Below are 12,709 nucleotides of genomic sequence, written 5' to 3'. Positions count from 1 at the left end.
TTCACATTTCTGTGAAGATGTCTCTTAAATGTTGCTATTGTATCTGCCCTCATCACCTCCTCTAGCAGTGCATTCCAGCTAATTACACGACCTCTCTGTAAAAAAACTTGCCTCTTACATCCTGTTTAAATGTATCCCCTTTTACCTTAAACCTATGTCCCTCAGTAATTGACATTTTCACAGGAACATGCTGGTTCTGAACCCTATTCAACTGGACTTTAAAAGAGTCCCACATGCTAGATGTGGATTTATCCTCAAACAGCTGCCCCAATAAACATTTCCCAGTTCCTGCCTAATATTGTGATAGTTAGCTTTCCACAGTTTAGCACTTTCACCTGAGGACTACCCTGAGCCTTATCCATTTGTAGCTTAAAAACTATGGTCACTGAATTTCCCAAATGCTCCCCCACTGAAACTTTGATCACCTGGTTTGGCTCATTTCCCAATACCAGGTCTCGTAGGAACACAGAAGATAGAACATAGTACAGTACAGCACAAGACCCTTAAGTCCTTGATGTTGTGCTGGCCTTTTATCCTACTCTAAGATCAGACTAACCTACATACCCTTCATTGTACTATCTTCCATGTGCCTGTCCAGGAGCTGCTTAAATGTCTCTACTGTATCTGACTCTACTTCTACTGCTGGCAGTGCATTCCATGCACCCACCACTCTGTGTAAAGAACCGACCTCTGGCATCTCCCCTAAACCTTCCTCCAATTTCCTTAAAATTATGTCCCCTTGTGATTGACATTTCCACCATGGGAAAAAGTCTCTGGCTATACACTCTATGCCTCTCAACATCTTAACAGGTTGTTTTCTAGTTGGGTTATTTACATTAAAAAATATCCTGGATACACCAAACAAATATCTCCCCCATCCAGGCCCTTGGCCTAAGTGAGTCCCAGTCATTATAGGGAAAGTTAAAATCACCCACCTTAGCCACTCTGTTGTTTTTACATTTTTCCATAATCTGTCCAAATATCTGTTCCTCTATCAGCCGCTGACTGTTGAGAGGCCTGTAGTCCAATCCCATGAAAGTAATTGCAGTTTTCCTATTCCTGAGCTCTACCCATATTGGATGAGCCCTCCAAGGTGACTTCCCTCAGTAAATTATGATATTCTCCGTTATCAGTAATGCAACTTCCCAACTCTTTTACATCCCTCTCTATCTCACCTGAAGCATCTAGATCCTGGAACATTAAACTGTCAGGCTTATCCCTCTCTCAGCCAAGTCTCTGTAATAATACATCATAGTTATCTGTATTAATCCAAGCTCTAAATCCATCTGCTTAAGTCAAAAGTTATTTTATCATCAGGTTATAATGAATGATGGCAGACATATTACAAGACCAATTGGGATCACTAAATTTCTGGATGTGCAATGTATAAAGACAAATAGCACTCAATGGGGAAGAAATATGAGAAGGGTATTTTGTGAATGGAGCATGAGGACATTTCAAACATTGATATAGTTTGCAAGTACCTGACTGGAAGGAAATTTCACTGAACATCATCCATATATCGGCAAAGTAGAATTGGCACTTGATGGCATTTGCCATACGGTGTTGTAGTGGAACGGTGACAAAGCGAGCACTCGGATTGACATCATCTAGAACCAGAACAGATGTAACTGGATTTGGCTCCCATTTTCCTGGTTCTGAGCCGAAAAAACATTGCACTTCTCTGAATATCTTCACCGCCTTTGTGAACATGTTATTGCAATGGACCTATGGTGATGAAAGGTTTACATGTTAGAATTGTACATGACGAAACATGCGAGTATTGTACATTACATTTAACAGACTACCAACCTGCCAAACTAGTTTACGTGCTATATAAAGCAAATCATATTCTCAATTATAAGATGTAAGATAAACTTCAACCATTGCCATTTATTCATGAAGCAACATGAGCTGCCTGAGTCATCTTCAAATACAATTGAATTGCACAGACACAAATCACTCAGTTGCACATTGCTTTTCCTAATCATAACATTATAATTAGGGAATATCAGAACATAAGAAATGGTAGCTAAAGTATGTTATTCAGCACATTGAGCCTGTTCTGCCATTTAATAAAGTCAAGGCTGATCAGATTGTGGCCTTATAGCCACTTCTTTCCCTGTCTTCATAACCGTTTACTTGCTTGTCAAACAAAAGTCTGTTGGGTTGGGTGAAGTGCCTGTTTCCATGCTTATGACTCTAATTTAGCCCTGAATATATTCAAATGCCAAACTTCCACTGTTTTCTATGGTAGGAGATTCCAAATATTAAAAACCCTCAGAGAAGAAAATCGTCATCACATCTGTTAAGTGGGAGACCCCTTATTCTGAAATTCCGCACCGTGGTTTTAGATTCTCCCATAAGAGAAAAGTGCTGTTGAAGGTGCCTTGATGAGTTTACAGTGCATACCGTGGATGATACACTCTGTAGCCACTATGCCATTGAATGCCAATGGGTGATGGTTAGATTCTCTCTTGTTGGAAATGGTCATTGCCTGGCATTTTGTGTGGCGTGAATGTTACTTGCCCCTTGTCAGCACAAGCATGAAAATTGGCTTGGTTTTGTGGCATATGGACATGACTGCTTCAGTATCTGATGCATGGTGAATGGTGCTGACCATTGTGCAATTATCAGTGAATATTCCACTTATGACCTTATGATGGAGGGTAGGTCATTGATGAAGCAATTGAAGGTGTTTGAGCCTAGGACACTATCCTGAACAACCTCCACAGTCATGTCTCGAGGCTGACATGATTGATCTCCAACAACTACAACCATCTTCCTTTATGCCAGGTATGCCTCCAACTAGCAGAGAATTTTTCCTGATTCTCATCGATTCCTATTTTCCTAGGGCTCCTTAATGCTGGATTAATTCTGGTTAAATGCACTAATTCAGTATTGATACAATACAACAATATTAAATCCTTTCTAGGTTTTGGATGTAATGATTCATCTTTGAGCTGATGTGTGTCAACTTAACTTATTACTGCAACATTTATTACAATAATCTCTCAGGTATGAAACTACAAATTTTTTAAAATCCCTTTTTACTTTGGAGTCTGATGACTTGGAGAACATGAGCTATTCAAATTGTCACGAGTTGAGAAGAAGAACTTAAAGCTCAGTTCTCCTCCTGATTTCCCCATTCCTCTGCCCGTTCAGTGTGGGTTTAATAAAAACTAACACCTCTAGTTATGGGGAAAAGCTCGAATGCATTGGTATCAATCTGCTTATGGCAATTTTGAAACTAACGTGCTAAACTTTCTCTGTTGTTGCAACTTATAAATTTTAGTTGAGGTCAATACTTCAGTCTGTTTGGTTTACGTGTAGTTATGAGCTGAGTCTATTTTCCTGAGCTATGGAGAGCTTAATTATTACAGGAAGCGACGTCTTTCATTCACTTAAACTTGGCTAATTCTAACAAAGTCCGTGATGCAGAAAGTCGGCAAATGATGACAAAATTCTAACCTGTTTGTATTGATAGGCTATTAAGCAGTTAATGCTGGCATTGATGATACTATCTTTACATCATTTCTCAAATGTTTCAATTTGTGTGGACTGGGGCTTAGTGACACTGAGCACTAATGAGATGTTGCTGGGCCAATCTGCCATTTAATTGAAGAATTCACTCTTTCACAATTTTGTACAGTTTCTAAAGTATATTCAAATGAGAATCAACTGAATAAATGAACCATTCCATGTTTATGTTTATATGCCATGGATAGAAAATATGGTGATGCAACAACAAGAACAGATTGTATTTGTATAGTGCCTTTAACACCCTCCAAGGTGCTACCAAACAAAATATGACAAGGTACCATTGAAGGAGATATTGGAGAGGTGATTCCCTCGTGTTATTGTTGCTGGACTAGTAATCAAGTAGACCCAGGTAAAATCCCGGGAACCTGGGTTCATGGATAGAAAATATGGTGATGCAACAACAAGAACAGATTGTATTTGTATAGTGCCTTTAACACCCTCCAAGGTGCTACCAAACAAAATATGACAAGGTACCATTGAAGGAGATATTGGAGAGGTGATTCCCTCGTGTTATTGTTGCTGGACTAGTAATCAAGTAGACCCAGGTAAAATCCCGGGAACCTGGGTTCAAATCCTGCCATGGTAGATGGTGGAATTTGAATTCAATAAACATCTGGAATTAAGAGTCCAATGATCACCATAAATCCATTCCTGATTGCTGGGAAAAATCCATCTGGTTCACTAATATCCTTTAGGGAGAGAAACTGCCATCCTTACCTGGCCTGCCCTAGGTCTGACTCCAGACCCACGGCAATCTGGTTGACTCTTAACCTCTCTCTGGGCAATGAAGGATGGGTAATAAATGCTGGCCTAACCAGCAACACCCACATCCAGTGAACGAATTTTTGAAAGCAGGCCTGATGATCCAAAGCTTTGCCTAAGAGGTAGGATTTAAGGAACGTCATAAAGCAAGAAAGCAATGTAGAGAGGTGTAGGGGGGAGTCATCTGGAGGTGAGGGCCCAGAGGTCTGAAGGCTTGCCCACCAATGCCGGAATGATTAAAGCTGGGGATGCTCGAGGGACCAGAGACCAGAATCAATAGAGTGCAAAGATCTCAGGGCTATAAGGAAGGAGGAAAGCGCAGAGAAACGAAGAGGAGAGGCGATGGAGACATTTCAACATTAGGATGACGATTTTCAAATTGAGGCATTGGGAGCCATTGTTAGTTCCCAAAACGAGGACAGGAGAAATAAATAAAATAGTCACAGAGATGTACAGCACGGAAACAGACCCTTTGGTCCATCTCGACCATGCCGACCATATATCCCAATCTAATCTAGTCCTGTTTGCCAGCACTTGGCCCATATCCCTCCAAATGCTTCCTATTCATGTACTCATCCAGATGCCTTTTAAATGTTGCAATTGCACCAGCCTCCCTTCCTCTGGCAGCTCATTCCATACACGCATGAAAAAGTTGCCTCTAAGATCTCTTTTATATCTTTCCCCTTTCATCCTAAACCTATGCCAGCTTGTTCAGGACTCCCTCACCTCAGGGAAAATAATTTGTCTATTTATCCTATCCATGCCCGTCATGATTTTATAAACCTCTGTAAGGTCGCCCCTCAGCTTCTGACGCTCCAGGGAAAACAGCCCCAGCCTATTCAGCTTCTCCCTGTAGTTCAAATCCTCCAACCCTGGCAACATCCTTGTAAATCTTTTTATGAACTTTCCGTTTGTTGATTTTTAAAAAATGGACCAATTTATCCCAAATCCAGGAGTGGCTGACTAACAGGAGGCAAAGTGGGACCAGCTAAACTTTGTAACTTGCAAATTCTGCTGTGGGGCAAGGAAAGAAGTCTGTTTCTCAGAATGAGGAGATTCATGCTTCAGGCAGTCTCTGCTCTTAAAATCCCTCTTGAAGAATTTCCTTGCTTTCAGATCATAGTGCACGCAAGCTTTGCGTCTGTTTTGTACCGGTATCCTTTTGTTAACTTTTGAATCCTGGCAGCCATTGTAATATATGAATCATGACACAGTGAGTTCCCATAAAGAACTATAATTACATGGGCACTGGGTTTACAAATTCTAGCTGTTACAGAAGTGCAAAACAATAATTTATAACTTTCTCAATAAATGTTAAAACATACTTAAAGGAAAAGGAGAAAAAAAGGGGATGAAATACATTTAGAAGCAAGAAGTTTTGCCATCTGTGTATTGTTTAAAATAACTACTAGGAGATGGTGGAATTTATTTTAAAATAATTTTACTTGTCAATTTCTGTCGATCCTTCCCTCTTCTGAAAGCAGGACACCATATGAGAGTTACAATTGCATAAGCAAGGAATATTTATACAGCACCTTTTACAACCCAGAATGTCCTAAAATATTTTGCAGACAATAATGTACTTTTTAAAAGTGCAATCACTGTTGTAGTGTAACAAATTGTGGAAACCAGTGTGAAGGGCTTATGCCCGAAACATCGATTCTCCTGCTCTTCAGATGCTGCCTGACCTGCAATGCATTTCCAACACCACACTCAGGATCTTGCACAGCATGATCCCACAAACAGGAATCAAATGAATGACAAGATGAAGCTATTTTCAATGTTGGCTAAGGGAATAGGTGTTTTCCCAGATATCTGTCCTGTCCCTTTTTCAACAGTTCCATAGAATCATTTCAGATCCTTCCCTCTCCACAGTCCCACCAAAAGATCATCTCAAAGTAGTACCTCATCTGAAAGACTGTGTTCCACAGTAGGGCAGATTTTGTGCTCAAATCTCTTGAATGGGATGGGAACCTGGAACCTTTTGACTTGAGAAGTGAGCCACAACTAACAACTTGCAGAGGGACTATTTGCTGTGCTGTATTTTATCAAAGATGGCTGCCTACAAAGATACTATTCAACTGAAGTGATGTATGTTCCTGAGGTCCTCATTAGTTAATACCTGCAGGATAGTGAATACTGAATAGCCATAAGGACAGGAATCCAGGCTGGTCTTTCCTGTCATAGCCACATTGATAAAATAAGGTGAATGAGCACAGACTGGGAACGGAGCTTGGTATGTATTTAAGTTCACTGGATAAATTCACTGAGTTAGCACAGAGACAGGGGAGAAGAACACTGGTAGTTTTAATTATTTTCATTTACTACTGTTTTCTTTTCCATCTCTTCCTATTGGGATCTGTTGGGTTCACACAAGCAGTGAAAGGATCCATGACTGGCTTTGATATCTGCCCTCAACAGCATTGCTACTTGTAAAGGGAAGGTGGAGGTCAATTCTTATAAAGCTGAGCAGGAGGTCCATGCCATTTTCAGGTGAGGTCTGTCAGGCCACTGCTAGCATTACAGCTGAGGTCCATTGGAAGTCAGCAGGAAATGATCTTTGATCTTTAAAGATGGTGGGCTATGACAGAGGCAATCCTTTTCTCCGGATTCTTGGTCTCCCAGACTGGCAACAGTTTGACTTAAAATAAAATCATCCTTGTTTTTAAATCCCACCATGGTCTCACACTGGCCTAATCTATAACCTTCTTCAACCCTACAACTCTACAAAATCTCTGTATTTCACCAGGTTTGGCCACTTGTGTACCAACTATATATCAATGCTTTGCCATCAGTGACTCTGCCTTTTGATGCTTATGCTTGAAATTTTGGAATTCCTGAACCTCTTGAGCTCCCTCCTTTAATTAGACTTACCTCTTTACCAAAGCCTTTGCACATCTGATCTAATATCTCCTTACTTGGCTCAATATCAAATTTTGTTTTATAACCACCGGTAATGCATTATGTTAGCACTCTAAAGAAAGTTATTGTTGGTCCAAAAAATCTCATGAATGCTTCTAATCATCGAACATTTGTTGAAAGAATGACATTTACAAAGAAATAAGAGAGCAGGGTTGTACCTTCATGGCTGTGAAATTTCGGATCCGATCAAACTCAAAGAGGAGTTGTACGTAGCCGTTTTCAAAGCTGTCATTCCTCCATCCCACGTAGTCATACCCTGGCCACACATTGTACACATGACTCTGTGTGAAATCATCCAAACCCCAGACACCATCTGTCATCTGACCAAGTCCTTCTGAAATCATCCTAGGAACAAAGAGGCAATGATGAGGCTTATTCAGAAACAGAAGAATAGAATATACTTGGGGTTAAAAGCCTGTAAAAATCATTATGTCATTTATGGGATTCAATGCGAAGATACCAAATTTAGTTGCATCTATCAGTGGCATTTGTTTATTTTACCAAGAGGCAGATGATTAAGAAAATAAGCATACAGAACAGTTACAAATGCACCAGTTGTGTTGATCTAACAAAAAGCTCTTGACCTGAAATAGAAGCTCTGTTGATCACTTTACAGATATTGCCTGATGTGCTGAATATTTCCTGTATTTTCCACTTTTATGCCATAATCATCCACAAAATTATTTTTCTAAATAATATCTCAATATAAACTTTCCTCAAAAAGAAACCGAAGCAGTAAGGGTTAATGGTATTTGTGGTCTATTTGCAATTCTTTATTCGGGCAATTGCTGTTTCAAAAAAACCTTGAAGGAAGAACTGCAATAAAGTACTCCAGTGTTTAATACTTTTTAAGTTAGTACTGTGCTAAATATTTCAAGAAATTGCCTGTGTTGCCACAGCATGACAGTGTTGTAACTTGCCATTAATAAGAGTTAGATTCGCTGCTGCTTGAATGCATCATAATATCCCAATCATTATATCATAATTATCCTTTGTGTAGTTGGTCTTATATCATTGTTGTATTATATAGAATTGTTGTTACTCTGTGTGCAGCACTGATGGTAAAACTATAGTACTAATGCCAATATGACTGAATTCAATTTTAGGGATTAAAGAATGGGTCCAAAACTTTCTTAAATAATGAAAAGTTCTGAGGGCATTAGCAAACAAATGAAAGAAAGGAATGAGAGAAAGCATTTTAGATAACATTTAGGGCCATGAATGCACTGCCTGACAGAGTGATAGAAACATATGCAAGTCTGGCTTTCAGAAGGGAATTGGACAAGGGAAGATCATTGCAGGGCCCAGGGGAAAGGGCAAGTGTGTGAAGTGAACTAAATTGCTTTTGCAAAGGGCTGGCACAGATGTGATGGATCAAATGACCTGATTCTGTGCTATAACCATTCTTTGCTTCATGAATTTAATTCGTAGACAAATTTACATCCAATTTTCTAATACCTTTAAGAGACAATGATCAATAGTCAGCACGACTTTGTCAAGGGAAGGTCATTCCTGACAGATCTGTTAGAACTCTTTGAGGATGTAATGAGCAAACTAAACAAAGAAGAGCCAGTGGACATGATCATTTTGGATTCCAAGGCAGCCTTTGACAAGGTGCTGGTCAGGAAGCTGCTAAGTAAGATAATAGCCCATGGTGTTAGGGGCAAAGTACTAGTATGGATAAAGGATTGGCTGCCTGGCAGAAGGCAGAGAGTAGGGATCAAGTTGTCTTTTTCAGGATGGCAGCCAGTGGCTAATGGAATTCTGCAAGGATCCATGTGGGACCACAACTATTCACAGTCTACAATAACGATCTGGTTGAATGATTTGGAGGTGCCCGTGTTGGATTGGGGTGGAAAAAGTTAAAAATCACACAACACCAGGTTATAGTCCACCAGGCTATAGTCCAACTAGCTTTTGAGGTGCTACCTCTTCATCAGGTGGCACAGACCATAAGACACAGAATTTATAGCAAAACAGTTACGTGTCATGGAGCTATAATGATATATTAAAGCTTTCATCTTTTAGAAGGGATATGTTAGTTTTGGTTCTTTAATATGTAAATCCCAGAACTCCTTCTTTTAAGTTACATTCTCAAAATAGCTTTAGCTTTTCTAACAATAGGTGCCATCTCAGCTCAGACCATGCATTAAAGGTGTGAGGTTAAAGTTTGTCTGTGTCCCAATGTTGCATCAGACTCGTTCTATTTCTAAAGTGCGACTTACAGAATCTTACATGGATTTATGCAGTTTTTGAGCAAAATAAAATGCAATTCTGCAAATACAAATTCACCCCATCAATTTATATGTGTGAGCATGCAGGAGAGACAGAGTAAGTGAGAGCATGTGAGTGTGAGTGCATGTGACAGAGATTGTGTATGTGTGTGTGTAAGCTTGGTCAAGTATGTGTGAGAATTTGACGGGGTATAAGCCTGTGACAGGGTGCGTGCGAGGGGTGCATGTGTGTACGTATGATAAAGAGCTTGTATATGAGAGAGAAACTGTGTGAGTTTGTGAGTATGTAGGAGTGTGTGAATGAGTGTATAGTGCAATGGGGTCACCTGTAGTGTGACATGAACCCAAGATCCCGGTTAAGGCCATCCCCATGGGTACGAAACTTGGCGATCAGCCTCTGCTCAGCACTTTGCGTTGTTGCTTGTCCCGAAGTCCGCCTTGGAGAATGGTCACCCGAAGGTCTGAGGCCGAATGTCCCGGACTGCTGCGTTCCCCAACTGGGAGGGAACACTCTTGCCTGGTGATCGTTGCGTGGTGTCTAGTCATCCATTGTCATAGTGTCTGCTCATTCTCACCAATGTACCATGCCTCAGAACATCCTTGCCCGCAGCGTATGAGATAGACAATGTTGGCCGAGTCACACGAGTACCTACCGCATACATGGTGGGAGGTGTCCCCTCATGTAGTGTTGGTATCCATGTCGATACTCTTACACATCTTGCAGCAGCTATCATGACAGGGTTGTACGGTGTCCTGGTCGATGTTTTCCTGAAGGCTGGGCAGTTTGCTGAGAAAAATGATCTGTTTGAGGTTTGGTGGTTGTTTAAAGGTGAGAAGTGGAGGCATGGGGAAGGTCTTGGCGAGCTGCTCATCCTCATCGATAATGTGTTTCAGGCCATGAAGAACATGGCATAGTTTCGGCTCCCGGGAAGTGCTGGACAACAAAGTTTACCCTATCAGTTGCAGCCCGTGTCTGTCTCCTGAGGAGGTTATTACGGTTTCATCGACTGCAATTTCTGACGTGCCACAGCAGGAAACCGTAATGACTTCTCAAGAGACAGACCCGGGCTGCAACCGATTGGGTACCTATCGTTTTCCAGCACTCCCCTGGAGCCAAAACTACATCATGTTCTTCGTGGCCTGCAACACATTATCGATGAGGATGAGCACTTCACCAAGACCTTCCCCACGCCTCCACTTCTCGCCTTTAAACAACCACCAAACCTCAAACAGATCATTGTTCTCAGCAAACAGCCCAGCCATCAGGACAACATCGACCATGACACCCTACAAGCCTGTCATGAAAGCCGCTGCAAGACGTGTCAATATGGATACCACCATTACATGTGGGGTCACCTCCCACCATGTACGGCAGGTACTCATGTGACTCGGCCAACATTGTCTATCTCATACACTGCAGGCAAGGATGCCCTGAGGCATGGTACATTGGCAAGACTGAGCAGACACTATGACAACGGATGAATGGACACCGCGCAATTATCACTAGGCAGGAGTGTTTCCTCCCAGTCAGGGAACACAGCAGTCCAGTACATTCAGTCTCGTACCTCAGCGTGACCATCCATCAAGGTGGACTTTGAGATAAGAACAACACAAAGTGCCGAATAGAAACTGATAGCCAAATTGGGTACCCATGGGGATAGCCTCAACCGGGACCTTGGGTTCACGTCACACTACAGGTGACCCCACTGCACTATACACTCTCTCACGCATACAAACACACACACACACTCACATAGACCCTCTCTCATACACAAGTTTTTTTATCATACACACATAAATGCACCCCTTGCACACACCCTCTGACAGGCTTATACCCCATCATATTCTCACACATACTTGACCAAGCTTACACACACAGTCACATGCACTCACATGCTCTCACTCACTCTGTCTCTCCTGCACGCACACACATACAAATTCCCCCATCAACTTATATTTGCAGAACTACATTTTATTTTGCTCAAAAACTACATTAATCCATGTAAGATTCTGTAAGTCCCACTTTAGAACGAGTCTGATGCAACATTGGGACACAAACTTTAACCTCACACCTTTAGTGCATGGTCTGACCTGAGATGGTACCTATTGTTAGAAAAGCTGAAGCTATTTTGAGAATATAACTTAAAAGGAGTTCTGGGATTTACATATTAAAGAACTGAAACTAGCATATCCCATCCTAAAAGATGAAAAACTTAATCTAAATTTGTTTAATATATCATTACAGCTCCATGACATGTAACCATTTTGCTTTAAATTCTGTGTCTTATGGTCCTGTTGCAGAACCACTTGATGAAGAGACAGCACCTCAAATGCTAGTGCTTCCAAATAAACCTGTTCGACTATAAACTGGTGTTGTGTGATTTATGACTTCGATCTGGATGAAGGAACTGAAGGTATTGTCGCTCGGTTCGGAGATGACACAAAGATAGGTGGAGGGGCAGGCAGTCTTAAGGAAGCAGGGAAACATGTACATATGAGAAAATTGGGCTAAGAAGTGGCAGATAGAATACAAGGTGGGAAAGTGTGAGGTTATGCATTTTGGCTGGAAGAATAGAGATAGACTATTTTCTAAATAGGGAAAGGCTTTGGAAATCTGAAGCACAAAGGGACTTGGGAGTTGTAGGTCAGAATTCTCTTCAGATTAACATTCAGGTTCAGTTGGCAGTTAGGAAGGCAAATGAAATGTTTGCATTTATTTTGAGAGGGCTAGAATACATGAGCAGAGATATACTGCTAAGGCTAAATAAGGCTCAAACCACATTTGGAATAATGTGAGCAGTTTTGGGCCCTGTATCTAAGGAAGGATATGCTGGCATTAGAGGGATTCCAAAGAAGTTTTACAAGAATGATCCCAGAGATGAACAGCTTATCACTTAAGGAGCAATTGAGGATTATGGGTATGTACTTGATGGAGGTTAGAAGGGTGGGGGGGTAATCTGATTGAAATTTACAGAGTACTGAGAGGCCTGGATAGAGTGGAGGTGGAGAAGATGTTTTCGCTGGAAGGAGAGACTAAGAGCCAAGGGCACAGCCTCTGAGTGAGTGGATGACCCTTTAAAACTGAGATGGAGGAATTTCCTCAGCCAGTGGAACTCATTGCAGCAGAGTGCTGCAGAGGCCTCGTCATTGTGTATATTTAAGACAGAGATAAATAGATTCTTGATTAGTGAGAGGATCAAGGGTTATAGGTTGAAGGCAGGAGAACAGGGTTGAGAAACATATGAGTC

General features: G+C 41.2%; 1 protein-coding gene across 4 annotated transcripts in view; it reads right to left on the bottom strand.

Annotated features, from left to right (window-relative positions):
* The window catches only part of ddr2a (discoidin domain receptor tyrosine kinase 2a), a 158,841-nt gene that overhangs the window by 24,887 nt on the left and 121,245 nt on the right, over positions 1-12,709 (bottom strand). For all 4 annotated transcript variants that reach the window (XR_015758195.1, XM_043699846.2, XM_087990870.1 and 1 more), the window contains exons 7-8: positions 7,386-7,572; positions 1,485-1,728 (exon numbers count right to left, since the gene is read on the bottom strand). Coding sequence is in view for 3 of the 4 variants with exons in the window: in XM_043699846.2 (XP_043555781.1) it covers positions 1,485-1,728; positions 7,386-7,572 (431 nt within the window). In the remaining variant the exon portion in view is untranslated. The remainder of the gene's footprint in view (positions 1-1,484; positions 1,729-7,385; positions 7,573-12,709) is intronic.

The sequence above is a fragment of the Chiloscyllium plagiosum genome, unplaced genomic scaffold, assembly GCF_037043375.1.
Source record: "Chiloscyllium plagiosum isolate Xiang-an unplaced genomic scaffold, Cpla_swu_hap1 HiC_scaffold_9, whole genome shotgun sequence".
NCBI classification, from domain to species: Eukaryota; Metazoa; Chordata; class Chondrichthyes; order Orectolobiformes; family Hemiscylliidae; genus Chiloscyllium; species Chiloscyllium plagiosum.
The sequence above is the reverse complement of the archived record's forward strand: the minus strand, read 5'-3'. Positions and strand labels throughout refer to the sequence as shown.